The sequence below is a fragment of the Rhizomucor pusillus genome (assembly GCF_041956525.1).
Source record: "Rhizomucor pusillus strain CBS 183.67 unplaced genomic scaffold VTP01scaffold_5, whole genome shotgun sequence".
Classification (NCBI taxonomy): domain Eukaryota; kingdom Fungi; phylum Mucoromycota; class Mucoromycetes; order Mucorales; family Lichtheimiaceae; genus Rhizomucor; species Rhizomucor pusillus.
In genome coordinates this window covers 255,532-282,821 of record NW_027192147.1, presented here as the reverse complement: position 1 = coordinate 282,821, position 27,290 = coordinate 255,532, and the positions used below count along the sequence as shown (strand labels likewise).

General features: G+C 46.8%; 14 protein-coding genes across 14 annotated transcripts; 7 read left to right on the top strand and 7 right to left on the bottom strand.

The window, feature by feature from the left end:
* Positions 1-78: 78 nt before the first annotated feature.
* VTP01DRAFT_8221 (uncharacterized protein) lies at positions 79-2,583 on the top strand (the record flags this gene model as incomplete). Its single annotated transcript, XM_069387319.1, has 12 exons — positions 79-90; positions 147-363; positions 428-557; positions 622-739; positions 801-892; positions 964-1,117; positions 1,188-1,324; positions 1,390-1,552; positions 1,606-1,809; positions 1,867-1,963; positions 2,046-2,195; positions 2,276-2,583. 12 exons carry the CDS (start codon positions 79-81, stop codon positions 2,581-2,583), a joined length of 1,782 nt encoding a protein of 593 aa, XP_069241099.1.
* A 398-nt stretch (positions 2,584-2,981) lies between these two features.
* Positions 2,982-5,521, top strand: VTP01DRAFT_8220 (uncharacterized protein; the record flags this gene model as incomplete). Its single annotated transcript, XM_069387318.1, has 6 exons — positions 2,982-3,122; positions 3,257-3,316; positions 3,427-3,499; positions 3,589-4,265; positions 4,318-4,421; positions 4,534-5,521. The coding sequence occupies 6 exons, from the start codon at positions 2,982-2,984 to the stop codon at positions 5,519-5,521; spliced, it is 2,043 nt and encodes a 680-aa protein (XP_069241098.1).
* A 491-nt stretch (positions 5,522-6,012) lies between these two features.
* VTP01DRAFT_8219 (mitochondrial 37S ribosomal protein bS1m) lies at positions 6,013-6,906 on the top strand (the record flags this gene model as incomplete). Its single annotated transcript, XM_069387316.1, has 1 exon — positions 6,013-6,906. The coding sequence occupies one exon, from the start codon at positions 6,013-6,015 to the stop codon at positions 6,904-6,906; it is 894 nt and encodes a 297-aa protein (XP_069241097.1).
* Positions 6,907-8,505: 1,599 nt separating this feature from the next.
* Positions 8,506-9,522, top strand: VTP01DRAFT_8218 (uncharacterized protein; the record flags this gene model as incomplete). Its single annotated transcript, XM_069387315.1, has 1 exon — positions 8,506-9,522. The coding sequence occupies one exon, from the start codon at positions 8,506-8,508 to the stop codon at positions 9,520-9,522; it is 1,017 nt and encodes a 338-aa protein (XP_069241096.1).
* A 1,501-nt stretch (positions 9,523-11,023) lies between these two features.
* On the top strand, positions 11,024-11,444 carry VTP01DRAFT_8217 (uncharacterized protein; the record flags this gene model as incomplete). The annotated part of the gene is made up of 2 exons (XM_069387314.1): positions 11,024-11,048; positions 11,113-11,444. 2 exons carry the CDS (start codon positions 11,024-11,026, stop codon positions 11,442-11,444), a joined length of 357 nt encoding a protein of 118 aa, XP_069241095.1.
* A 2,073-nt stretch (positions 11,445-13,517) lies between these two features.
* On the top strand, positions 13,518-14,881 carry VTP01DRAFT_8216 (uncharacterized protein; the record flags this gene model as incomplete). Its single annotated transcript, XM_069387313.1, has 5 exons — positions 13,518-13,782; positions 13,890-13,959; positions 14,023-14,186; positions 14,249-14,710; positions 14,778-14,881. 5 exons carry the CDS (start codon positions 13,518-13,520, stop codon positions 14,879-14,881), a joined length of 1,065 nt encoding a protein of 354 aa, XP_069241094.1.
* A 22-nt stretch (positions 14,882-14,903) lies between these two features.
* Positions 14,904-15,351, bottom strand: VTP01DRAFT_8215 (uncharacterized protein; the record flags this gene model as incomplete). Its single annotated transcript, XM_069387312.1, has 3 exons — positions 14,904-15,085; positions 15,146-15,168; positions 15,239-15,351. The coding sequence occupies 3 exons, from the start codon at positions 15,349-15,351 to the stop codon at positions 14,904-14,906; spliced, it is 318 nt and encodes a 105-aa protein (XP_069241093.1).
* Positions 15,352-15,483: 132 nt separating this feature from the next.
* Positions 15,484-15,687, bottom strand: VTP01DRAFT_8214 (uncharacterized protein; the record flags this gene model as incomplete). Its single annotated transcript, XM_069387311.1, has 1 exon — positions 15,484-15,687. The coding sequence occupies one exon, from the start codon at positions 15,685-15,687 to the stop codon at positions 15,484-15,486; it is 204 nt and encodes a 67-aa protein (XP_069241092.1).
* Positions 15,688-15,730: 43 nt separating this feature from the next.
* VTP01DRAFT_8213 (uncharacterized protein) lies at positions 15,731-16,320 on the bottom strand (the record flags this gene model as incomplete). Its single annotated transcript, XM_069387310.1, has 3 exons — positions 15,731-15,997; positions 16,075-16,257; positions 16,318-16,320. 3 exons carry the CDS (start codon positions 16,318-16,320, stop codon positions 15,731-15,733), a joined length of 453 nt encoding a protein of 150 aa, XP_069241091.1.
* Positions 16,321-16,671: 351 nt separating this feature from the next.
* On the bottom strand, positions 16,672-19,254 carry VTP01DRAFT_8212 (uncharacterized protein; the record flags this gene model as incomplete). Its single annotated transcript, XM_069387309.1, has 8 exons — positions 16,672-17,147; positions 17,222-17,981; positions 18,041-18,169; positions 18,231-18,616; positions 18,684-18,795; positions 18,851-18,955; positions 19,017-19,110; positions 19,178-19,254. 8 exons carry the CDS (start codon positions 19,252-19,254, stop codon positions 16,672-16,674), a joined length of 2,139 nt encoding a protein of 712 aa, XP_069241090.1.
* Positions 19,255-20,433: 1,179 nt separating this feature from the next.
* Positions 20,434-22,773, bottom strand: VTP01DRAFT_8211 (uncharacterized protein; the record flags this gene model as incomplete). The annotated part of the gene is made up of 9 exons (XM_069387308.1): positions 20,434-21,020; positions 21,079-21,130; positions 21,194-21,259; positions 21,318-21,564; positions 21,629-21,821; positions 21,885-22,032; positions 22,102-22,290; positions 22,363-22,536; positions 22,594-22,773. The coding sequence occupies 9 exons, from the start codon at positions 22,771-22,773 to the stop codon at positions 20,434-20,436; spliced, it is 1,836 nt and encodes a 611-aa protein (XP_069241089.1).
* Positions 22,774-23,353: 580 nt separating this feature from the next.
* On the top strand, positions 23,354-24,637 carry VTP01DRAFT_8210 (uncharacterized protein; the record flags this gene model as incomplete). The annotated part of the gene is made up of 5 exons (XM_069387307.1): positions 23,354-23,567; positions 23,633-23,796; positions 23,851-24,080; positions 24,143-24,462; positions 24,525-24,637. 5 exons carry the CDS (start codon positions 23,354-23,356, stop codon positions 24,635-24,637), a joined length of 1,041 nt encoding a protein of 346 aa, XP_069241088.1.
* Positions 24,638-25,172: 535 nt separating this feature from the next.
* On the bottom strand, positions 25,173-26,605 carry VTP01DRAFT_8209 (uncharacterized protein; the record flags this gene model as incomplete). Its single annotated transcript, XM_069387305.1, has 3 exons — positions 25,173-26,238; positions 26,314-26,461; positions 26,533-26,605. The coding sequence occupies 3 exons, from the start codon at positions 26,603-26,605 to the stop codon at positions 25,173-25,175; spliced, it is 1,287 nt and encodes a 428-aa protein (XP_069241087.1).
* Positions 26,606-26,959: 354 nt separating this feature from the next.
* VTP01DRAFT_8208 (uncharacterized protein) lies at positions 26,960-27,274 on the bottom strand (the record flags this gene model as incomplete). Its single annotated transcript, XM_069387304.1, has 1 exon — positions 26,960-27,274. The coding sequence occupies one exon, from the start codon at positions 27,272-27,274 to the stop codon at positions 26,960-26,962; it is 315 nt and encodes a 104-aa protein (XP_069241086.1).
* Between the last annotated feature and the right edge of the window lie 16 nt (positions 27,275-27,290).

Sequence of the window (27,290 nt, the reverse complement as noted above, 5' to 3'; positions counted from 1 at the left end):
TGCCATGGATTTCCAAGTATGGAATCCGCGCTTTGACGGATACTGTTTCCCTTTTCAAACCTCCCCATTTCAGGTGGCATGAGCTCGAATGTAGGTTGATCTTTGCAGCTATTTTTGAATTCTTGAAGGCATTGACGAAGTTTTAGACACACGATCTGTCAGACGATGAGAATTACGTTCCATACGTTCCACTGAAACAGCGTCGACTGGAGAAACTTCAAAAATATGCAACACAGCGCCGAGTGACTGATCAATCAGCGAGAGAAACACCTGAAGAAGAGGAGTCTGTATCTACCGGACCCCGGGCAACTCAGAGTCTGTTAGATCAGGCTGTCGAGAGCAGGAGACAGAGGGGCGCTACTGGTAAGTAGGGTACACGCAACGTTAGCTCTCTGAATGTATATCTGACAGAGAGATCGATGTACAGAAAAAACCGAAGAAGAGAAACGACTAGAGGAGGAAAGGAGGATCGAGGAAGCGCAGGCGCGACACAAAGCTTTGGTATCCGTACAGGAAGCTGCTCAGGGCGTGCAGTACACCGAGCCAATGCGTACAAGGTTTGTTGTCATGTTTGCAAGGCTTTGAAACAAAAAGGAATATCCTTTCTGATTTCATTTATAGCTGGCAGCCACCACGACATATCCGAGAAGCATCAGAGCGTGAAAATGATGCTATACGCAAAAAATACCACATTATCGTTGAAGGCAACAATCCTGTGCCTCCCATTAACAACTTCCGAGTAAGTGACTACACCAGAGGCTTCCTTGAAAGAGCATTGCTCGTCTGATGTGCGTAATTAGGACATGAAATTTCCACAACCTATTCTTGACTACCTAAAAGAAAAGAAAATAATGAAACCAACGCCTATCCAGATACAAGGTTTACCGGTTGCGTAAGTGTCAAACGATGGTGCTATATATTTTTGGTCACGATTGGGGAATTGATGCAGAAATGCATATTTAGTTTAGCAGGGCGTGATATGATTGGCATTGCATTCACCGGATCAGGCAAAACGTTATCGTTCTCGTTGCCTCTGATTATGCAAGCTTTGGAGGCCGAAGTCCGATTACCTTTGGTGCGAGGAGAAGGACCGATTGGTATGATTCTATGTCCATCAGTAAGTATTAAACGCGAGTAGATCAGTCAACGTAGATAGCATGCCATTCTTACCTATGTACCTGAATTAGCGTGAATTGGCACGACAAACATATGAAGGGTTATGTCAAATGGCGGATGCGTTAGCCAAAGCAGACTATCCACAGTTACGGACGTTGCTCTGCATTGGCGGTATAAACATGCGCGAGCAGCAGCATGTTCTGGACAAGTAAGGGTTGTACTGAATATCATTGACTGAACAGGATGATGCTCACGTTCACATCATGACGATAGAGGACCTCACATGGTGGTTGCAACGCCGGGACGGCTGATGGATATGCTGACACGCAAAAAGATCAATCTCGATATCTGTAAATACCTATGCATGGACGAAGCCGATAGAATGATCGATTTAGGTTTTGAAGAGGATGTGCGCAATATCATGTCGTATTTTAAGGTTTGTGTTGGTGAGCAAGAGGGTAATGCTTATACTATACTGACTTGATACAGAAACAAAGACAGACTATTTTGTATTCCGCCACTATGCCCAAAAAGATCCAGGAGTTTGCACTGTCTGCGCTGGTACAGCCGCTTGTTGTCAACGTTGGACGAGCCGGTGCTGCCAACCTGGACGTTATTCAGGAAGTTGAATACGTCAAGCAGGAAGCCAAAATGGTGTATCTGCTGGAATGTTTACAAAAGACACCACCACCTGTTTGTATACGAGAAAAGTTCTATGCGTTTCATTCCAAGATACTAAATAGAGTTTAGGTACTGATCTTTGCTGAGAACAAGAATGACGTCGATGATATCCATGAATATTTGCTGCTAAAGGGTGTCGAGGCTGTTGCCATACATGGCGGAAAAAGTAAGGTTTTCCAAAATGTTCTATGGCGCCAAAAAGAGCATGAAGGGAAAAAAATAGTCGCTAACCTCGCAACGCACAATAGCGCAAGAGGAACGTGAATTTGCGATTCGGTCTTTCAAGTCTTTCAAAAAGGATGTGCTGGTTGCTACGGACGTGGCATCCAAAGGCTTGGATTTCGCTGAAATTCAGCATGTTATTAATTTTGATATGCCAAAGGAAATCGAAGATTACGGTATGCGGTCGTTTCGCGCGATCGAATTTTTTTTAATTTGGATATTTTGCATATTTCTAAACTTGTTGATTTCGGGATAGTGCATCGCATCGGTCGCACCGGACGTAGCGGAAAGACTGGCATAGCAACGACGTTTATCAACCAGCATTGCTCAGAGCAAATCCGCCTGGACTTGAAGTTACTGTTGCGGGAAGCCAAGCAACGAGTGCCACCGTTTCTGGCGGCTATGGAGGATCCATCGGAGAAGTATGGATTATCAGGCGGATGCACATTCTGTGGTGGTCTGGGCCATCGCATCAACGAGTGCCCAAAACTGGAGCAGCAACGGCGCCAGCAACTCGGTGCCATCATGAGCAACAGACACGCCGGCGAACGCAGCGATTTTTAGATTTCTGGTCTAGTAAGAAATTTTACGTCATATGGACAATAACAGCATTGTTGCGCAACATTTCGGCGCCCCCGTGTATGTGTGTACTTTTTTTGCCCCATCTCATCGTAAACCGGCATTTGCTGCTGTGATTTCCAAGTTTGTCGAGCAGCCAGGCATCCATGAAACCCTTGCCGGAGTGCAAAAAAAAAGCAGGGCACATACTCTCTTTCTCCATGATGCCGGGTTTTGGCAACAGCTGCTGGATCCGACCTTCTGGGGCGATGTATAAAAGCCAGCTTCCTTTTCTCTTTTCCTCTCTTCCACTCCTGCTTGGCCGCCGCTTTCCACTTTGATTCCGATACGTAAAGGAACAAAAGAAGAAAGAAAAAAGAACACAAGTAAATGCACTCGTCATCATGAATAGTAGAGAAGACGAGCCGGAAGCTATCGAGAGAAGTCATCGTGGCTATCAAGAGGTCGAGCGTTTTCTTTCACAATGTCAATTGAAAAGTTACCTGCCAATCTTTATAAAAGAAGGATTCGATTCTCTGTCAGCGGTAGATATCGTTTCAAAGATACCAAAAAGGAGGAATGTTCTTCTTGCTTGTTTGGTGTGTGGGTGATATCAATGTTTGTTCTGATCTCTGATTGTTCCTGTTGTTTCTTGTCTCTATCCTCGGGTTCTATTTAGGTGTTCGAAATTACAGAAGAGGACATGATTGCCATGGGTGTGAAACGAGGTCACAGGAGGGTAAGTATAGTTCCATCATGTTCCTTGAAAAGTTCTAGTACACACCTGACATGCTAGCGCTAAAAAAAACCTTTTTTTCATACTCTGACGTCGATCTCTCCTTAATGTAGCTTATTCAACGCGAGATAGCGACCGCTAAAGGGATACCCACGTCACATCCACTAAACGTGATGCCGCCGCCAAGTAAGTTAGACCCATTTGCGTGAGCCCTTCTTTTAAGATTACCTGCCAAGCTCAAAATTTTTTGTTCTTTGGTGTTCTTTTACTTCTAGAATCTTCGGGGTTATTTTATTCTTCGGGCACGGTGTTACCACCACCAGCGCCGCCGCTGGCGGCGACGGTCGATTTGCCAACGTCCCCGAGCAGCAGTGGCTACGGATCATCATCGGGTCAAGGAGGCGTATACAGCACTGCAAACACTACCACGGATGCTAGCAGCAGCAGTGCTACCAGTAGCACGGGGAGGCTGAGCGGTAGCAGCGGTGGCAGCGGCGGTAGCAAGCGGATACAGAACCCAAAAAGCGGTGGCGGAACATCATTGAACAACGATGAAGAAGACGAAGACGATGAAGATATAGAGGATGAAGAAGCAGCAGAAAACGATGATTTAGGCAACGGAAGAGGTGCAGACAGTGGTGCAAGTTCTTCCGCAACCACAGCAGCGAGCTTCCCTGCAGCGTCGCGGCCCAAACGACGCTACAGACGTCATCCCAAACCTGACAAAAATGCACCGACAAAGCCTCCGTCTGCATACATTATGTTTTCGAACCATGCACGGTCTAAAATCAAGGACCAGAACTTGACGTTTTCGGATATCGCCAAAATTATCGGCGAGCAATGGAAGAACTTGAGCACTGAAGAAAAGCAGGCATACGAACGTACCGCCATGCAAGCCAAGGATGAATACCTCGTCAGACTTGAACAGTATCGGCAGACACAAGAGTATAGAGTATGTAGCAAAAAATAGGGCAAGAAAGCAAGGACTGATCACCTCGAATTAGAAATATCAAGAATATCTGCGTGATTTCAAGGAGAAGCAAGAAGCAGCCAACCGCATGATTTCCCGTGCCTGCAGACGTTCAAGGAAGCCGCGATCACCTAGCAGGTAAATATCCTGTCTGTGGTTTGACCTATGCTCCGTGAAAGGCAGTAGTGCAAATCTCTTATAATTTGATGGTTGTGCTTGCTTGCTTTTTCTCTCTCCTTGTGCACGTCAGTGGAAGCATGGCTGATTCGAGCTCAAACAGCAACGGCGCCGACTCGAATGGATCCAACGGTAACGGTGCTTCAACAACAACAACAAAAACGACGACGACGTCTCAGCATGCAGTCAGCGACAATGATACCAACGACGGAGCAGCCAGCAACAATGATCCTCCCATTATTCAACAGCAAATGTTTCTCGTGAAACTTCCATCACCCAACTTGCCAACAGGTCCTCCTGCGACGAGTCAGGAACAAATAACAGGCAAAGATCCTGTTTCTGCAAGTGGGTCAAGCACTGCTGCTCGTACGCGAGCAAGTGTAAGTTCACAACCAATTCCATTCAACGTTGATACCTCTTCTCCGCAGAACCAACCTGAGGAACAGCGACCATCAAGACAACAACAGCCATCACTATCTAGAAGTTACTCGCTTCGGCCACGCAAACAAGTCGATCAGCGACAAGGAGATGCTGTGACAACAACAAATAACAACAAAAACGATAAAAACGGTAGCAGCCAACCCGCTGCAGTACCAGATAGCCCAAAGCGAAGCAAAAGCAGATCGCCTGAACAACAAGCAAATAGCAGCAGCAGCAGCCACCGCCATCGCCGGAGCGATGATACTCCAAGGACGACGATGACGACGACGCTCAATGCATCGTTGCCCGATAAGGAAAATGTGGCGATGCTGGAAGGCAGTGTAGAGCATCAGCAGCAGCAGGAGGAGGAAGAAGAAGAAGAACAGCAGTCAGCGGAAAGCATGGATACCGGCAGCAGCGCCGGGCAACAGTCTGACGGCGCCGGTGAGGAGCAGCGCAATAGTTCGTCTGCAGCCGACGACTCTCAAGGGTCACCCATGTTGGAAGACAAAAGTAGTAATAGCAGCAGCAGCAGTGGCGGTGGAAGCAGCAGTGACTCCTTAAACATGCTCAATAAAAAGCTAGACGGTCAAATCCAAAGTCTGGATGCTGACAATGATACCAAAACGACGACAGCGTGAACATTCCCCATGACAAGAACGTAACAATGCAGCAGCAAAAACAACAAGGGAAAACTGTTTCTCCACCTTGTTCTGAGCAAAAGCGAGAAGCATCCGCGCAGTGAAGGAAATGATATATGTCGTATCCTATTATCAGCTGGGAACTGTAAATACATACTACGTCTTTGCAACACGAGGCAACAGCATTCTATGCAACCATTATTCTTTCAAAACCACACATACAATGACCTCTTTTGCATTTTGACAGTAAAAAAGGAGAGAAAATAGCATTTTGCTTTCTTAGGGAAACCATGTCTCCATATCCTTTTCTTTCCCTCCATCTATCACTATGTATTTTGATAGTAGCAAAATTTGAGATGGTTTCAAGCAGCAGCAGCGGCCTCGCAAATCGGCCCTGAATTGAATTGAGAACGGTTCTCACAAAAAAGCCACGAGACTGGCCGACTTAGCTCCACCGCACCCACCCACCCACCCACCCACCCACCCACGCAATGAGCAACACATTTGCTGGTGTGCTGCGTAGTTCGCGGCTAGCCAGCTTCGATCGGTCATTAGCACAAGTATACACGACGCAGTTTCGCGACAAGCGAAAAGGAGTATGGGGAATGAAGCGCAACCTGCCGAGCCGAGCAACACCTTCGTATGTGACGCTGAGCGACCTTGACACTTCTGAGCATCAGACACCGTTCAAGTCAGGCATGACACCAGTCTTGTTTGTGGAGCGCTGGAAGGAGAACTTCCCGAATTCACGGCGGCCGGCCGCGCGACGAGAGCAGCCTCGACACTACGTTGCGCAAATGTCACCACAAGAGTTTCGCGAGTTTCTGAAAATGGTAGCGCAAAAGCGAGCACCTGGATTCAAGCGCAAACTGGCACGGAAGGAGGTTGTGCCGGAGCAAGTTTACGAGTACCTTGGTGTGACGTTTGAGTTGGAAAAGGCAGAGAGCGACCGTGTGGTAGGACCAACGTACAGTGATCGCCCGGTGGAACTCGGATACTGCGTGCCTGGTCGAGTGCTCAACAATACCTTGGGTGGTGTCGCAGTCGGCGTTGCAGGCGTGGTGGCCTTGCTTCCGCGGGCCGATGCCGTCAACCTGAGCCGCAGAAGCGACTATCCAGTGCGACCATTCTACGTCGAGCGTGCAGAGTTTGACGAACAAGGACGGCCGATGGTCGTCGTCCGAAGCGAGCAGCGACGCATATCCATGTTTGACAATATTCCTGAGCCATCACTCCCCCCACCCACACCGACCATCCACGACATACCCGAGGAGAGCCTGTTCCACATTCACCAAGAACGAGCTTTTGAACCAAAACCGGAACGGATAGAACCTAATCCCGGACACGCTAAACTAATGGACCGCATTGAGAAGCTCAAGGAATAAGATCGTTATTTTTTCTTCAATTCAATTTTGTATTTTTTTCGGGTTGTACCATTACAAACATATAAAGTAAAAAAGGAACACTTGGTGGAACCGAGAACATGTGTATGTACATGTGTGAAGAGAGGAAGAGAGATAAAGAAAAAACCAAGTCAAAGCAGGAACCAAAAAAGCGACCGAGCTATAACATTATAGTTCATGCTGTGATGCAAACGTGGCTCGTGCGTGTTCTCATCATCATCAACAACAACAACAAGCTCATCGTTGCGGCACCCATGCGGTCTAGAAGAGGGACTGGAACTGAGCTTATTGACGGCTTTGGGTAGAGCTATTTAGTAACGTACATAGGGGAGCAGGACGCCGGGGAGAATAATTTGGATTAAAGTGCATGTACCATGCGTTGATGCATGCATATAGAGAGAGAGAGAGCCAAATAGATAGATGAGACGCACGACCTGATGGTCTGTGAGCACGTTCCTAGTTGACATTATTGGTGGATGAAGCGAACAATTGGGGAGCAAGCCATGTTTGGTCAAACTCCGTGTTCATCGTTCCCCTCACAGGACCACATGCTGCTGCTGCTGCTGCTTGGGTGGTGCGTGCTCTCACACACAGATTTGCGAATTGCCTATTTAGTTAGGTTAGCACTAGCCTTTCTCAACGCATGACCCATTGCAGAAATCTGATGACTTGACAAGCGGACCTCGTCGATCATCAACTCGCAGGGTTCAAAGTCGTCAAATTTAGTCGTCCTAACCTGCCAATCAATTCCACGCAATCAGGACGCTCCCCTGCTGTCATCCTCATCGAATTGGCAATTGACAGCATGCTGTTTTGTTTATACGCTGATCATTTATCGCCATCGTCATCGACCATATGCATAGAGAGAGTGTGTGTAAGGCAAGCAAACATAAAGCTAAAGTTGGGTGATTAAAGTTGATATGGCCAAACCTGTTTGTTGTTGCTGATGCTGCTCAAAAAAAAGAAATTATGGACAAGGCAAGATAGCTCGTTTTGTATATCTAATGCATCGGATCTATATCGTGTGTTATGCAGTTCTAGGCAACTAAAAATATTACTGTGCTTTTATAAAAAGGGCGTAGCCGCCCTTCCGCCTCTGATCTCCATCTTCTTTTCTCTCTTCCCTTCTCACTCTTTCTCCAGCTGCTTTCTTTGCACGCCGCTCTCCTTTGCATCCGAGCACACTGTTCATCCCTTATTTCTGATTTACTTTCATTTATTGAGTTTTCCCCTTATCTTTTTGACAGAGATAGGAAACCTCAACTGCATACAAAAAGGCCAACATTCGCTCGCTTCTTTCCGTTACCAACTCTTTTTTCTAAAAAGTACTCTAATCTCAATCTCTCTCTCTTCCCTCTCTTGCGATTCCTGCGTGGAACCTGCTTTCTCTCCAATCACTTGTTCATTGTCCTTCCTCTTTTTTTAAAAAAAATCCACATCGCTTATAGGTATGTATGACAAAGAGATGATCACTAAAAGAGAGAGAGCTATACGGATATAGAAAAACAGATCTTAATTAACACTGATATCTATCATTATTTTATTTATAATCAATGTAGTTGCGCGACACACAGCATCAAGATGTACTCGCCACCTCAGATCCACGTTGCCTCTCAACAGCCTTCTTTCGATGCCGCCACGGTCGCAGGCGATTGCGGTTTCCCTTCATCGACGACGACCGCTACGCTTGACCTGGGCTTGTACCGTCAGGATAACAGCAGCTTTGACTATATGCGCCGCTTCAGCTACGCAGAGCTTCTCTCAAGCAACAGCGAAGCTAGCTTATCCGATACGGAGCAGCTCACGCCTTCGCCCACGAACGACTATGAGGACTATGTGTTTTACCAACAGCAGCACCAGCCGCACCCTCTCGATGAAAAGCGCCGATGCTCTTCAGGCTCTGGTATAGGTGCAGCAGCTGAACTGTATAGTCCTTACTTGGAGACACCGCCTCTTCATGTTCCTGGTGACTGGTTCTCTGCGGGGTTGATGGCATCGATGGCAGGCAGCCAAGCTTACGGATTTCCACAGCAGTTCTACACCCACCCATTGTCGTCATCCAGCTACGTGATGGATGCCGCTGCCTTGACGGCAGCGCCCACCGCCGTGATGCCTCCTGCAAGCAGCAGCAGCAGCGGCAGCGATGATGGCGAGCCCCGCACACGGTCGTCTTCTACCTCTGCAAGCAGCGAAAGCTCCAGTGCATCCCCAGCAGCACCAGCAGCACCAGCTTCTTCTACCCCTGCAGCAGCAGGAGGAAAGGCCAAGCAAACCCGATCTCGTGGACGCCGAGTGTCGAGCAACCCAGCAGCTGCCGGCCAAAAGATGTTTACGTGCACGCACGACGACTGCGGCAAGGTGTTCAAGCGGTCTGAGCATCTCAAGCGACACATCCGCTCGATCCATACCCTCGAGAAGCCCTTTGAATGCCCTTATCACTCGTGCTCCAAGCGCTTCTCGCGTTCGGATAACCTCAACCAGCATATCCGGATCCACCGTCATACCAACAAGGACAAGTCCAACGGCAACAGCAACAACAACAACTCTTCTGCATCTCATCGCACTTCATTCAGCAACTATATGCAAAACTACTTGTAATCTTTTTTTCGCCATCTCCTCTTTCTCCAAACCCCTTTTTTCCCTTGTTTCTGTGCATTTTTTTCCTTTTCTCTTTTTCTCTTTTCTCAGTCTTTGCTTTTTCTTTTTCTTTTTCTTTTTTCTTTTTCCTAAGCAGATCATACACCATTTTTTCTTTTAAGGCTTTCTTTAATGTTCTCTCTCTCTCCCCCATTTGCATGCTTTCTCTTTTCTTTCTTCTTTTTTAATTTGCCTTCAAGGACTACATGTACATAGCCTTGTTCTTATGTCGTGCTACAAAGAGATCACCGATACAAAAATAAACAAACAATCAAAAAGTCTTTACTCACACGCTCAAGTCGCATGGCGTCAGGCGGCCGGGGGGACTGTGACCCGCACCATACTGGAGAGCTGGGTCACGGGAAGCTCAAAAAGGTTTTTCCACCACCATCACCGCTACCATTACAGTGTGGGATCGACGCAATTTGTGGTTACCTTGTAACCCGTGACATTGCACATCCCGTCATTTTCGCATTATAGAAAGAAATATATAGAGCGACTTGCTTTTTATGGGCGTTGGCGTGGAGAAAAGAGGGTGAGAAAGAGAAAAAATGGGCATACTAGCACAAAAAGGGGGAAAATGCCCATTGCGCAACTCGCAACAGCGGTCTTGCAATTGATTTATTTTCTATGTCTATTATCTCTTTCTCCTTCTTCGTGTAAAGAAAAACAATGTTCAGGGATGTATGCATGTGCGTACGTGTAGAGTTTTCATCGGGCGCAAAACCGAGAGCAAAACGAAGCCGACGACTAGAGGCGCGGCTCTTTTCAGCGCAAGCGTACACACATACGCAATCAATTCCGATGGTTGGACCCGACGTAATAAGTAGCGTTCCTGAGATATACCGACTGTACAAGATTGAAAGGAAGAGTGTCAGAGAGAGACGAGTATAATGTACTTACTTGGATACACGGTTTCTTTATACGAACCACGCGGCGCAAGTTGGTCGATTAGGAACATACAAACAAAGAAAAAGCTCCATTGATATCACATCTCGTCGTCTGTCATGTATTCCCCAATGCAGATTTGCTATCTATATTGTATTATACCAGCAGCATAGCACACGCAGTCTTTCCCGGGTTTAGCGTCGGTCGGAAGGGAGAAAAGGATTTGGCTTTGTGCATAGTAGTTGTGCATTGATAAAGAATTATTCTGTTACGTCGTTGTCAGAACAGGTTCGAGACATGGTCGTGCTTTAAAGCAAGCATTCATCCGTTGTTGGCATCAATTGTGAACAAGAACCCTGTTTGCACAGATCAAGCTCAATTATCTGCATCCATTTGAGTGTATAGGAACCTTTCAGATGTCCTAAGCAAGCCTTGAGAATGCAAGAACATTCATTTCATGTTTCTGTAACTCAACCACCACTTGCGAGATATTTGGTAAAGTCCATTATGCGGTCTCTGAGACTCAAGGCAATATCATAAATGGCCCACTTGTACGCTTTTCCTTCTGCTTCAAATGAACAAATTGCTTCTTCCAAGCCGTCATCATTGACTTGCTCTGGAAGCTCGTGCCTTTGATACCAACCTTTGATGGATTAATCTTAGCGAAACAAAACAAGGTTGATGATTATCTTCAACGCTACGGGCATCTAACACCAAAAACTGCTACCATCGGTTACGGTCCTGCTACCGGTGCAGTAGTCGATTCAATTGCGGATATCGATCCTATCCTCGAAAACAACAAGAATAGAGATGCTTACGAAATGGGAAAATCCCGAGAACGCTTGAATCTGGAGAAAGGCAAGCAAGATGCTTTCACGGATGGCGCCCAGGAGTATGGGTGCACGAAGGCATCCAAAGAGATGCAGGTGACTCCTCAAAAGAATGAAGGAGAAACCCCTAAAATGTCCCAAGGCGATGAAGGACATGCTGCATGAGCTGACCAGCACGAGCCCATCGAAAGTGCGTGAAGCACAACGATAGGGTTCATTATTACTGGTAAGAAGATACCCTTACCCGCGTATGAGTCGCATTGTATCCTAACGCTATTTTAGGTCTCAAATTGACAATGCTCTCCTTGGACGGTCCCGAAGGCTATGTCTACCTAATACAGGAACTGTGGCTGCTGAGATATTTCCTGATTGTGAAGAGACGTTCGATTGCTGATATGACTCCCTTAATTACAAGTATTTGGCAATTGAAGACGATGGAATCAACGAGGGTCGTGGGATGAAGGAAGTACAATCAAAATGTGATCAACAACAATGAACACTTTGTCCCGACATTTAAAAGACCACGGTCCAATCGCACCATTGACACCATCGTCCTTTTCGCCCTCTAAGAAACAAAAGAAAAAGATTGATTCTGTATATATACCATGTTTCCGGTTCTTCTTCCTCTTTTTATGCCTTTTTAATAACTTTGTTTAGCATGTTACTTTTCTCGTCATCCCCATTTGTTACTAGGTTTTATGATTCCAGGCATGTTCTTCGATGGCTGAGCTTCCTTTTCTAATTGCCTTCAAGGATTACATTTACATAGCCTTTTTCTTACGTCGTGCTACATACAAGGAGATCACCAATACAAAAATAAAAACAGAAAGTCTTTATACTTCCGTACGCTCACACGGTCCCCTCGCATAGCGGAACTGGTGACCCGAACCTTGCTGGACAGCTCGGTCACGGGAAGCTCAAAAAGGTTTTTCCATCCTTTGCGGGATCGACGCACCGCTCCCTTCTTACCCGTGACATTTTATCCGTCATCTTTCGCATGAGTCTTGGGGGCTCGAAGAGAGAGAGAAGGAAAAAAGAGAAAAAAAGGAAATTTGTTGCAAGGAGTGGGGGTGGAGTGGGTAATGCCCATTGCGCAAATTGAACCGATTGTTTGCAACAGATTGATTTCTCTGTGTGCCTGTCTCTCTTGTTCTATCTACCTATCTATCGTGCCTTTGTGTAAGTAAAGAAGGTTCAGGGATGATGTGCATGTGCGTATGTCTAACTGGTGAGTTTTCATCCGTCTGTCCCTTGCCGGTCGGCAGCAAAGCCGAGCGTGCGTGTGTGTGTGTGTGTGTGTGAGAGCGCGGCCCTTTATTTTTTTTCTGCGCACACGCGTACACAACACAATCAATTCCGATGGTAGGACCCGACGACCGTGGTAGAGACAGCGCCCGTTCCTGAGAGTACAAGATAGATAGAAAAAAAGGTAAGGTAGAGAGGGCAATTTTATTTATTTGGATATGCGGTTTCTTTATACGATCCACGCGGCGTCGCGCTTTGGTCGGTTAGGAAGACACAGAGAGAGAGAAAGATGAGAAAATATAAACAAACAAAAAAAAAACGATATTGATAGCACATCCTTCCCCGTTGTATTTGCCCGATGCAGATTTGCTATCTATGTATATCTTGTATTAAACCAGTGGCGTTGCACACTCTCACTTTTCGGTCGGGTCTATGTCGGTCGGAAGGGAAGGGCGAATGGGCCAACTTTCTTGATCGGGTTGGCTTTAAAAGGGCAACCCGGTGACCGGAGTCTCGTCATTCCCCATCTGAGAGAGAAAAGAAAAAAAACCAAAAGTCCAGCGCAGGACTGACTGTTGCAAGATTAGAAACAAGCACGGGCTCAAGATTTCACCAACGCCCCAGCACTCGGTTAGCAAAGAACTAGGCGATCACGTAGCAAAAATGGCATTTTTCATCAGCGAGAGAATGAAAAGGTTCTGGACTTGCGATGGTTTGGCTTTGTGTACACTGGCACGGGGAAAGACCGTAATTAGTAGCTAGTGAGATGACAGATATGAACCCATGACTAAACACTCTGGTGGCACGAGCGCAAACTCTCTCTGGGTGTGTATATATTCTATGAACAAACGGACGGGAACCGAATAATCCATCCATCATCGAACTATTTCTTGCCTTCTAGCCTTATTTTCTGCTCTGCTCTTTCCTTCTTCTTCTTCCCACCCTCGTTTTCGCACACCATTTTTCTCTTTTTATTTGACCCCCAACACAAGCATGAACCTAAGTCAACCATACATGTCGCAAGCATACGCTGCCGCGCTTGCAAGTGGTTTTGATCCGAATGCATTGCCTCCGGCAACATTCTCAAGCGCTGCTCCCCAGCAACAACAACAGTTTGGATTCACCTTCCCACAGTTCTCTGCGGGTGGTGCTGCCGGTGCAAGTGCCAGCAATAACAACAGCGGTTCACCGCCGCCACCCATGATGCATCCTCAACAGCAGCATCTCCACCAACTGAACATGCAACAAGCCGCTCTCAGTACGTTGTCTTTTTTTTTGCTTTATTAAACTTTATAGTCCCTGGAAAGCTTACATTGCTCTTTCCCCCTTTTTTCTCTCTCTATCTCGGTTTTTCACCCGAAACAGTGATGGCGCAGCAAGCTCATCATCAACAGCAATTCCAGCAAGACCTCTCGTCTGCATCCTCGGGCAAAAAGTAAGTCAAGCAAGCTCCAACTGTGCCCGTAAGAAAATGTTATCACTCACACTCACCTCGCAGAGTTCAATCCAAGGCGGACCGAAGAGCGGAACACAATGCGATCGAGCGCGCTCGGCGTGAAAGCCTCAACTCGAAATTCCAACAGCTCGCGCACGCCTTGCCCAACTTGCAAAACGACCGACGTCCATCCAAAGGCACGATCATTGAGCGCACGCTTGAGTTTGGTATGAGAGTACTTTTGGTGGTGTGTGAGAAAACGAAGGCACGACTGACTTTGTGAGCTTAGTCAAGGACAGACTGCATAAAGAAGAGCGTTATCGACACCAAATTCGTCAGTTGCGGTTGGAGAACCGTCGCCTGAGAAAAGAGCTCAAGCGGGAATCACGGCGCGAATACGTTGATGTAGAATCGGATGATCAGCTCAGTTACAACTCGTCATGCTCCTCACTGCTCTACATGTCATCCTCGTCCGCCGCCGCAACACCCACGCCAACCAAGATCGAGAATGCCCCTCCCTCCGTCACAGGATACGGTCAGCCACATCTCGTCCCACCTGCTCAGCACCCTCCAGAAATGTATGGTCTGCCGATCGACACTGTGATGTATCATCAACAACAGCAACAGCAACAGCGTATCGTGAGCGGCTCACCACTTGGCATGTATGAAAGCGACGACGATAACAGCTCAAATGGCGGCGGTGACGATGAACAACAACACTTTCAACAGTTCCATTGTTCTCCCGTGTCCCGTAAGTTTTGAAAGCTTTCATTTGATGTCTTGCAGATTTGTTTATGCTAAAAATTTTTGACTAATAGCTGCTGTTGCCGCCCCGTCAAATTTTGTCATGAACACCAACAACGCTAAAGTAATACCCGCCGACTGTTACAAGTTGGAGCAAACGCCCGCAGCGCCTCATTGAAATGATTAACCATTCTTGATCATTACTCCATCATTCTATCCTTCCTTTCCTCTCCTCTTCCCGTGTTATTGCTTTTATTTTTCTCATCACGCGCCCACAACCACACACACACGCACACGCACTCTAGTAGTTTATATTTGCCTTGATCACGTACATTTTTTTCTTCTCTTGTTGCATCATCATCCATCATCCTCACCCACACCCCTTAAATTTTTGCTTCCGTCTTTTTTCTTTCTGTGTGAGTTCCCCACTCATATCACATACTCTTATGATTCCTTATGAACAATCTTGTACATACTAATCTCTCTGCATACCTTCTCTCTCTCTCTAACCCCTCCTCGTGTCTTTCTTTTCTACCTCCTACTTACTACTATTCTCCGTGTGTCCTCTATGCGGTGTTCTACATTCCGTTGTTCTTCTTTTACATATGTTCCATTCAAAAAAAGAAAAAGAAAAAAACAACCACCCATTGTTGTTCTCTCACACCCTCCCCTTTCGTTTCCCCGGTTCTTGAATACAAGGAATACTTACTTATAACTTTCAAACGTTGAGAGAAAAATCTAAATTTTTTGCTTACGAATGCATCGAACTAAAGTTGTCTTTCACTTGATCCTCTGCTCGTTCTTTATCTGATACGGAAAAGTGACAACACAAAAGGATACAGTGATGAGGGAAAAACAGAAAAAAAAAAGAAAGAAAGAAAACAGATTTGCACAAAAGGATGGTAGTGGCGGCGGTGGTGGTGGAAAGAACAAAAAAAACGGGTCGACGGCGGCGTCGTAGCAGCGATATCTATGTACATACATATCCCATGTCTCATTTTTCTCTACATCTTCCTCCTCCTCTCCTCTAAGCAGTTCTGAGGATCAAGTGCACACCACTGTCGGTCCAAACCGGTTTGCTCAGCTCGCCGACCTGCAGCGCAAACGCGGCATCCTCGAACGGTTTTTGCATTTGTCCGCGCTCAAAGTAGCCGAGATCGCCTCCTCGCTTGGCACTCGAGCAGTCTGAATAGTTGGTTGCGAGTGCAGACAGCGTTTCTTGACCGTTCTCGATCTTTTGCTGATATTCCTCCAAAATCTGGAGCGCCTCCTCCTTGGACCGCGTAATGTGTTCCTGTTGTTGTTGTCACAGTATATATACATATCAATGAATTGTACTTCCCCACCCACAAACTATGGCTGCTGCCTTACCTCGCGCCACGAGCTAGGTCGTCGAGATTCACGATGCTTCACCAGCAGATGGCTCACTCGCACACGCTCCCTGTCTTCTGCTGCAACAGGCGCATCCCAACGGCTTTCCTTGGTCACGGTGTTGAAGTAATAGTCCTTATCGTACGTGCGCGAGTGACGGACGACCCAGTTGGCTGGAAGATCCTAACATGCTGACTGGTTAAATCGTTTTTACGGTTTGCAAGTAAAGCGGTCATCTTCTACCATGCTAGCTTTGCGGGAAAAGGGTGAAGGGGGTGGAGGTTCGGCGGGCGAATCTGCTGCGCTCCTGGTGGGCAACACGGTATCCGCATGATCAGCAACAACAGCAGGGAATTTTCCGCAATTCACTGTAACCCACAACAAACACTTTTTAATATAAAGATATCAAAATAGTCTAAAGGTGTGTTAATACAAGGAGCGAGTTGGAAGGGAGAAAAAGTGTACGGTGGCGTGTGTATATGCGTGTGTGTATATATAAAAAGTCAAGTCAAAAAAGGGAAAATAAAGAAAAAGAGAAAAGTGTGGTGAGTTCATATCATACAGGAGGGGAGGTTAATATAATTTGCGAATATATATTTACTCGTCATCTTCTTCTTCCAAGCCTGCTTCTTCGTCCTCGATATCATCGCCTTGAGTGTCGCGCTCGATCAATGGCTTGATGAGTCGATTGAAGTAAGGATGTTCGCCCTGAGGGTTGAGCTGCTTGACTTGGTTGAAATAGTGGACATAGACGTTGCCGTCGGCGCGGCCGAGAGGGCTGTTGATCATAAAGTCGGTGAGGTTGAACGAATCGACAAGAGGGATAGCTTGATCGCGGACTCGCTTGCACAAGACATTGGTTTGTGCGCGGATGAATTCGATCTGCTTTGGTGAAAAGTATTCATATTGCAAAAAGGCACCAGCGTTCTCTTCGACGCTGTACAGACCATAGAGCATGCAAAGGTCCATCAAGATACCATGCAGTTGGCCTTGGACCTTGGAGACACCATCAGCGAAGCGGTTAAACAGATAGCCATAAGTATGTAGCCTGGCGGCGTACAATCGAGATTGAGCTAATTTTCATACATGTTGTTAGTTTTTTTTCTGAACAGCTCTCGTGAGGTTTTTATAACCCTCTGGTACTTACAGCATTCTTCGTACGCGTCGTCGGTATCCAGGCCATTCTTTAGGCATTCTTCAAATTCTAGCGCCGAGTTGCGGACTACGTTGGCGCATACCACTTGCCAGCCTTCAATGATCACCTGCGGGTTCAAAAGATCCTCGAGCTTCTGCACAGTGCATTTCTTGCCAAGCAAGCTGTTCAAGTTGTTCAGGTAACCAACACCGGGAGACAACTTTTTGCCCTTCATGGCCTCGCGGTAGCTGCTAATAAGGTAACGACCGGCCTGGAGAGCCAAGATGGTGTTGTCGCCTTCCCAGGTGCACTGGACTGCAAAGTCTTGGTACATACCGGCCAAACCAGTGTAAGCAGAGTAGCCGTGGCCGCCGCAGGATTGACGGCACTGCTCAATGGTGTTCAAGCAGTTCCAGGTACAGAACGCCTTCAAGCCGGCGCTGGTCGAGTGCGTTTCCTTGAGAATCTCCAAAACTTCTTCCATATCTGCATCGCCAGGGCGAGCGCTGTCCAGTCGCGACATCATGTTGTTGTACATGGCAGTCATTTCTGCGCCGGTAAAGTGCATAGCGAACGCTTGAGCGAGCAAAGGCATCAAGCGACGCTGGTGGATAGGATAGTCCAAGAGCTTCGTCTCAATGCCGTTCGATTTGGAGTTTGCAAACTGACGGCGCACAGCAGCGTACCGGATGGCAATGGTGAGCGCCTTTTTGGAAACATTTCCGCTGTCGACGACCATGGCCACACGGCCTTGAAGCAAGGCACCGTAGGTCTACAAGATTTGAAATCAACAACACACCTCTTTTCGTACAAATATAATATCGAGCTTACCAACTGCTGCAGCTTGGGTTCAGTGACAGTGCCGGAGCGAGATACCTTGGTGTGCTTTTGCAGCATGTATCCGCGAGGAATGCGGACATTGGTGAATTGGATCCAGCCATTGTCAATACCATCGCGACCCTACACATTCCACGTGAGTTTAGTTCATCCAAATTTGATCCGATGCCAATGATCCTCTTACCATCTTCTTGCCAATATCGCCAATGTTGATACCAGGAAGCAGTTCGTAGGTCTTGGGGTCACGGAGTGGGACGACAAAGCACTTTGTGCCGTAACGCTTGCCTTTAACAATGAGTTGGGCAAACACAGCAGCGTGAGTGGCGCTGTGTGCGGCACCGCCGATCCACCACTTTGTGGCAGTGAGGGTAGGGGTATGAATGATGAATTGGTCTGCAGCCTCGTCAAAGGTGGCGGTTGTTTCAAGACCAGGGACGTTGGAGCCGTGGCCGAGTTCGGTCATGGCAAAGCAGCCGACCATGCCAGTCAGCGAGAGCGCACCCTTCTCGAGCCAGTACGAGAACTGGCCGGGAGATGCATTGCTCTGCAAGGCACCGATAAACAGACCATCTAAACGTATTCAAATACACGTCAGCGCTGACGCTCACCATAGATTTACATGTATTTGACATCTTACAGTGTACACCAAATCGAGTCCAGAAGCCGGGATCGATCAAGCTGATAACTTCCATGCGCTTCTTGAACAATTCAACAGACTCGTTCTGCAAGTGGTGTACCATGCTTCGGAACTGGATTAAAGTCAGTTGATCGGTTTCGACTCTGGTAGCTTATCATTCATATTACCTTTTGCATAGTACGTTCACGCAGCTCGGCCTTGCTGATATCATAAATGTCGTCCATTTTGAAAAGAGGATCGCGCTCGATCTCGAGCATCATGCGCTCGCGGATCTATACACTCCTGCGTCAGTTCCACTGTCTGCGGGATCGTTCCGTTTCCAGAGAGACTTACAGCCGTAGCCTTCTCGCCGCCATCAAGGAGGTATGTCAATTCACGAACATTGAAGGCAGCCTTTGCGCGTTCCTCATTCATGCTGGCAACAGGGCTACAAAGTCGGACGTAAGCAGGTTGGTTGCTGGCCCCACGCACACACGCAGCGTATTTTTGCTTACTCTACTGCCCGGGCACGCTCCTGCTCAGGTGTCAAGTGCTGCTTCACAGCATCGAGGCGTTGTTGCGGTGCTGGCATGATGGTATCGTTGTGTGAATGAAAGAAAGAAGGAAAAAAGTGAACAAAACCGGCGCGAAGAGCGTTAGCTTTTTTATGGTCGATGAAATGACAAAGTGTGAAATCGCCAAAAACAGCAGTGTGGAGTAGGAGATCTGACTGACTGACATCAGACACCCACAAAAATTTCACATGTGAACTTTTACACATTTCGCCACGTGAAACTAGTACAGTAAAGCAATATGGAAAAAAATGGGTTGTAGATTCAGGAACGACATTAACAATTCAACGACGCTTCTCCTCTCTAATGCAACATTGCCATTGCAAAAACAATGTATCTTTGGTTTATACGAAGCCGCTTGTTTCATCACGAACCGCCTCTCCATGTAACAAGCATTACCTTGCCTCTTTCTCCACCTGAATTGACACTTCGCCGCTTGCATGTTCTGTGGAACGTTGCTCGAATCCCTCGTGAAAATATTCAGTGATGCTTGGTCAGCTCGTTTTTGCAAGAGACTAGCAGCAGAACAGCGTGTGTGGGCAAATTATTATTATCAAGAGAGAGTGGGGCAGTAAAGGGAAGCGTGCGGGGAGAGCCCGCGGGTCATCCGTGAGAGCATGGGGATTTATACATACTCATCTCCACATTGAGAGAAAAAATACATGAACGTTTGCTGTGGGGTATAATATTGCAAACGGCAATCGCGTTCCGTGGAAAATCACAAGAGCTGTTAACAGCAGCGGCCTGTCGTTCCGCTCGATCGGTGTCCTCCTCTTCAAAGTTAGTATAACATACTTGCTCCGAGTCCAGTGAATTCGCGGAAAATAACTACTAAAACCCTATAATTAACGCGATAAAAAATCAGCACGATCCGCATGGTCAATATGCATCAACGTACTTTGTGTAATGCCTCGGCTTATATGAATAGCAGATCAGGGGTGGGATCATACATGTAAAGAACCATGTCGTTCAACTACGCGTACATTTCTTTCACATGCATCTGATCCTCTTCTAGAGTACTGCAAAGATCCCATGTTGTCAAACTAAACAATATGCGCTAAATAGGACTTTGAATGATCCGACATAGTTGGCTCCTGGACAAACTTTCATCCATTGGATTCCTTACGACGGCTGATAGCCATTTCTTAGCAGCAATGCATGTAAAACTTATTTTATTATTTCAACCAAAACCATTAAGGTTAGAACTTGAATTCCTTCTTTCGGCTCTCCTTTTTGCTTTCCTGCGCCTTGAGTTTCTTTGCTTGTCGACTGGCATGTTCGGCGTACATATCCGACAAATCCTCACCGCCAGCACCAGCAGGCAACTTTGAACGCATCTGTGCCTCGTACTTGGCGCGCAACGTCGCCTCATCTAATCCGCTCTCCAACTCGCTGGGATCGATAGCTACATCAACGTTCTCACCCAGCTTGCGCTTTGAAGTTCGCACTGTCGACTGTGCAGTTTCTTTCTTTTCAACCTGTGACAAATCGTATCCATGCTCTGAGCCCATGAAACCAGTAATGTTCTTTTTGACTTCTGGAAGAACTTGGTATAATTGCTTTGGTCCCTCGTCTTCTTCCTGTGGCCGGCCTTTCCGTAATTCGATGAAGTCTGGTGTCTCCAGTCCTGAAGCAACAGATGCAATTCCAGACGGAGTTGCCAGTCCTTCCTTGAGAGACTCGTCTGCTGCTGATGGCTGCGCAGCAGGTTCCTCTTCTGCTTGTTCCATCTCTTCCATTTCTTCCTGCTCCTCCTCCTCCTCTTCTTCTTCTTCTTCTTCGAATTCTGTGAATAAATGCAATTGTTAGCAAACAGTCATCGGTTCCTGCATGTAAGCTCTTACCTTCTTCAGATTCTAATTCACCCCATAAATTTTTATCCACAGGTTCTATGATCTATAAAGTAGAGCTTTTAGTATGCCGACCAAGGCTGTCTGAGATAATTGATATAGAACGTACCTCTGGAGGAACTTCTTCGTGCTGCTGAGTCACACCGAAAACGTCACCGTATAAAGGCCGGTTATACTATGCAGCAGTTTAGCACACACAGAGAGAATAACCTCAAGATTATACTTAAACATACCTCATCGACCGGCGGTCGGCCCCATCCACCAGGATGATAACCCCACTGTGCTCCCTCCGGTATAGGTGCATTGAGTCCTGGAATTTTTAGATTTGGATAGCTTGGAGGTGGACCGTAGCGCTGCATATTAATTAACCACGGTGGCGGTGCTAACGGTGGCATATTCAATGCATTCTTCAGTTCTTCAGATAAATGGCCAGGTTTTTTCTCTTTCAACTTGGTTTCGAACTCTTTGCCTTCATAGTATCTGTATACGTCTTGGTGAGAAACGTGATCTATAGAATCATCGTAAATATTCTTAAAAGACTTACAGTTCTCCGTGAATAGTGAACTTTGGCTTGGTCTGGAAGCGGAAGAATGCATCGTGCAATTTCTGATAGTCAATATCCAGCTTGCCCATCTTGGGAGCAACTCTTTCGCGAGTTTTAGTTTTGAGTTTCGCGGCATCTTCCTTTTCCTTAACAGCATCTCTCATCTCCATAATACCCGTATCCTTGATGAAGTCTATATATATATATATATATATATTTAGCGATTGTCACATGTCCACATCGGCATCCAACTAACCTGGAAGCTCCCATGGTGGCTTCTCAATACCACGTTTGCCTTGTAGGTATTTTCTCTTTTGACTCCAGTGAGCGGGAACCGGTACTGTGTTTCGATAGGATTTAAGCGTTACAAGCAGTTTAGGATCACTAGCTGTGACGTCCCACCACTAGAATGTGTGCACTGTTAGTATGCAAAGAGCTCACAATACAACGCACAAAGACTCGTGAAAACGCACCTCAACAACTTCTGGTTTCTTTACAAGTTGCTTCAATTCGGCTACACTGAGACGCTGAAGCTTTTTCAATTTCTTCTTGGACAGCGTTTGTTCACCTCCTTCCTTTTCCTCATCTTCGTCTTCCTCATTTTCTTCATCTTTTTCACTGGCATTGACAATTCGGACATCGTCTGCAATGACTTGATCATCCTGCTTGAATGCAAAAAGGGCATAGATCAGCGATCCACCCCACTAGGAAGAAACAGGGTAAGCAAATCTTACCTCTTCTTGGCCGCCAATCTGAAAGTGTTTGAATACGTTGGAGAATTGCTGCAATGATTCGTCATCGACATTGTCCATGCCATCGAGCTTCTTGAGTGTGTCGGCATCGACAGTTTGCGTGACATATTCGATTTCGACATTATCCACTGTTTCAGTCTTATTGTTCTCAATTTCCTAAAGCAACGTGAGGCATTGCTCTTTTACCCAACTGGGAGATTTAGCGAAACTTACGGCTTTGCGCTTTGCTGCTTCTTCTGCTAATCGCTGCTTTTGACTTTTCTTTCTTCGACGCTGATTCTTGCCCTTGACGTCTTTTGGTTTTCCATTACTTGTCGTTGTGCTGTTGTTGTTGTTGCTGTTTGCCTGATTGGTATCAACAGGTTTTAATTCTTTCGCTACCTCCGCAACCATTCTAATCGGGGCGTCGAAGGGTGGTTGGGTTGAATGAACGAGAGGGTGGGATGTGAACAAGCGAAACCAGCAGATTGTTCGCGGAGGTCGAAAAGTCACAATCGCAGAAATCAACCGTTGGATTGGTTAGCAGAGTACTTGAAACCCTCAACTCTCTTTGCGTGCAATGCTTAATACAGATATGATCGTTTAATTGATAGTACATATTTATACTAATTACATACGCAGAGCACTATCTTATTGCGAGCTACTGTGAGCTGGCATAATAAAGGCAAATCTAATGCTTTGTTTGCATTGAATCTTTATATACTATCCATTGCATCGCAGCAATATCCACACGCTTGATACTAAATGATGTGTGTGATCTACGTTAACAGCAGTCGTAACTAACTGAGAAGCATTAATAGAGTCGACAATGCAAGTAAAGCCATCGAACTTCGCAGTGGCAGAAAAGCCGTCACGGAAATTTGAACTTTCTGGCACTGGTTGTGGAGTCTGCCTATATTCCACACACACACACGCACATACTCTCAACCGGCAAGAAAGAAAAAAATACTAGTTCTGCCCGCACACAGTCGCAATGGATCCCGCAGTCAAAAAAGAAGCCGAAGCTGAGAAGCGAGCAGCACCTGCAGCCGATGAGAATGAGCGAGCAGCACAGAAACCAAAGACAGAAGCGCCGAAACCAGAGCAGCGAAAACCACAGTACGAGCTAAAGTACTCGCTCGTCGGACACCGCATGTCGGTATCGAGCGTAAAGTTCTCACCGGACGGCAAATGGCTTGCCAGCTGTTGTAAGAATGAGTCTGCCGCTTTTTCTTTCAAAAGTGAAAGGTTATTGATCGGAATGTTGTTCTAGCTGCTGACAAGACGATCAAGATCTGGCATGCACTAGACGGCAAATACGAAGCGACGTTGGAGGGACACTCGCAAGGTATTTCGGACGTTGCATGGGCGTCCGACTCGCAGAGCTTGTGCTCGGCATCCGATGATAAGACGATTCGTATATGGAACTTGAACTCAGTAGGTCCCCCACCCATCTGGAGAGCATAATTTTTTTCTGATCTTGGGAAAAAGCGAGAGACGATCAAGGTCTTGAAGGGCCACACGAACTATGTGTTTTGTGTCAACTATAACCCGCAATCGAATCTGATCGTATCCGGCTCGTTTGACGAGAGTATCAGGATTTGGGATGTGAAGAAAGGAAAATGCATGAAGACATTGCCCGCACATTCTGATCCTGTCTCTGCTGTACACTTTAACCGCGACGGTACCATGATCGTATCTTGCAGCCACGACGGCCTGATGTATGTGTCGCAAGAGATGTGAAAAATGGAATACATTGTCCGCTAACTGGTTACTTGTATAGTCGTATCTGGGATACTGCAAGTGGTCAGTGCTTAAAGACTCTTGTTGATGACGATAACCCGCCAGTCTCTTTTGTAAAATTCTCGCCGAATGGCAAGTATATCCTGGCATCTACGTTGGATAACACGCTTCGGCTGTGGAATTATCACACCGGCAAATGCCTAAAGACGTATCGCGGTCACGAGAACAACAAGTATTGTATTTTTGCAAGCTACAGTGTGACTGGAGGCAAATGGATCGTGAGTGGCAGCGAGGATCACAACATTTACATATGGAACCTTCAGACAAAGGAAATCGTACAAAAATTAGAAGGACATTCAGGTAACTTCTTGTATGACTCCTAAGTGGACCTGTCTAGCTAAACCAAGTTTTTTTGTTTTCAGATGTCGTACTCTGCATTGCATGCCATCCGACCATGAATATCATTGCTTCCGGGTCAATTGATAAAGATAAATCCGTGAAGCTTTGGTTTGACAAGTCGCAACCATCGGCGTAACGATTATAAAAATTCTCATATTCCATCGTAATCTCCTGTCCTTCTTTTTTTCCCTTTACCGTTTTACATGATATCTCTCAATTTTTCATTCAGCATCTTTTATTTTCTTCTCCTTCAGTAAAAAGATTTTTCTGTGACAACTGTGTTTATACATAAAGAATGACCAGACCAGAGTATATATATATATATCCAACTGGACGTTGGATTCTCTCATTGCTCATTTCCAAAAATATTGTTGTTGCAACTCAAGTGAGATATGGGCAGTAAAAATTTAATGAGACGAAGCTAGCAAGGAGAGAGAGAGACACACTACTATACACAAGGCAAAAAGAAATGACATGTAAGTGCAGGGTGGGTGAGTGGGTGTGAGGAAGTGTGTGTGTGTGTGTGTGTGTGTGTGAGGGAGGGTGGGAGAAAGATGACAAAAAGAAGAAAAAAAAAAGATAAAACAAAAGGTATGCGAATTGGTGTTATGTATATATACGTGAACTTCCCATTGACGGTATATATCGACCACGACGACTGGTTCCATTTTTTACTTGCGTGTCCACGCACCCACGATGCGTGAGAGGAAACCAGGTCGGGAGCTGTTTGGTGTATCTGGCAACTGATAATCTTGGATATCTATGCTCTTCCGTGACAAGCCTTCCATGCTTCGCTTGGCCAAGTTGGATAAACTATCAAAACTAGGCCTAATATCGAGGCTTTTGCGACCATTCTCTGGCGTCGGTGTGCGATTACCATAGTGGTAGGTTGCAACATCCATCGATTTCCGTCCGCCAAAAGCACTCCACCATGCTTTTTTCATCTCCTTTTCCTGAAAATGCCGCAGTGCTTCCGCCTCTGGACCGTCATCAATGACCATCGATGGGCGCGGGGTCGGCTCCTCGCCGCCGCCGCCGCCGTTCGTTTCCTTGGCAGCCATAGCATTCATGAGCGCTGTTGCACGAAGATGACCGCCATCGGAGCTGCACCGATGTAGAGAAGGTTTGTCAAGCGACCGGCGCCCTTCTTCGACCCCGAACGCACGTCGCTCAAGTGACAGCAAATAATTTTCGTCATCGTAGTGGTTGACGACGCCGTAACCATAGTAATCTGGCCGCGAAGTGCTGTTGTCGTCTGACGATGACTCGTTGGATGATTTGGAAGACGCCAGCTCGGGCGTTCTGTTGGTTGTGCGCGGCGGTCTATGGATATCAATTCCTGCTGTCCATTCCTCGCGACGGGGCATATTCAGGCTTCTGCGTGGCGCGCGTGGGTCTGCTGTGGGAAGTGTTGAAATTGGGGGTATCTGCAACGATGACTTGCCCTCGAAAGAGGAAGGCAGGCTTGGCCGTCGAATACGTTCCGTGGGTGACGAATTATTCTCCTGTAACGTATCAAACAACTCCAAAAGTCGCACGATTTCTACGTGGTGTTTGGCTGCCGCGATATCCAAGGGTGTCGAGCCGTACTTATCCTTGACGTTCACCACGGCACCGTTTCGCAGCAACAGGTCCACAATCTTTGTGCACCCATTGGCACATGCAACATGTAGCGCTGTGGAACCGATGGCACCAGCGACGGCCTGAGATTTATCCACGCTGTGCTTCTTTGACCATCTAACATTGTACAACTTGTGTCAGGAGTCCCACTTGTTTGCGTAAAAAAAGAAAAATAGGATGGCCGATGCTGACCTTTGAGCATTTACTTCGGCGCCTCGGTCAATCAAGTATTGCACGACTGCAATGTTATTGTCGCTTATGCATGCCAATTGCAAAGGCATGAAACCGTTCACCACTGAGTCGATAGGCGCACCGTGGTCAAGCGCAAATTTGACAAGACCTGGAGGCGGGAGAGTTTATTTTAGGATACGCGCATCAGCGTGGAATGCCCATTGTTCAATGATATTTTACCGACGTTGCCGGTTGTCGCAGCCCAGTGCAGGCCAAGAAGGTACTCTTTAGACTTATCCTTTTCCTTTTGCATGAGTGCGGCAGATGATTGGCAATCGCCCCTCTCACACGCTTGTCAAGCGGTAGTAAAGGGATTGCAATGAGCAAAGGAAAAGAGAAAAGAAGAGAAAGAGAGAGAGCGGAAAAGGAGTTGCGAGGAGGGGAAGGAGAAGGGAAAGGACAATCCAGTTACCGCCCTGTTCATACACGCTTGTCTGCCTGCCGTCCGCAACCAGCAAAGTGAGCGGAGTTGCTGCTACTCTTCCGACAAAGACAGGTTCACACAAAGGGAGAGGATTGCATATATTCAACACACAAGAAGAAGCGAGAAAACAAATGTTACAAAAAGTGTACCAAAACCGGAATAACTAAAACGATGTTGGGCTGTCTAGAGCAGCTTGCTGATAAGGCTAGCTGCTCCTCCACCTCCACCGCTGCCGCCCAAGGCGCTGAGCAAGCCAAGAGCGCCTCCGCCACCTCCGGACTCTCCTTGCTTCTGGGTCAAAAAGAGCTTCATGGCCATGGTGGCTGCCTGCTGGAGCATCTCGCCCTGGTTAGCGCCGCCGCTCGCGCCGCCCTGGCTCTTGAAAAGCTTCATAGCTTCGCCCATGGCAAGACCGATTAATTCATTTGAGTCGCCGCCCTTGCTACCGCCTCCTCCGGAGAACATTTTGAAAGCTTGCATAGCGGCAGCAGTGCCCATGTCACGAGACGAGTGT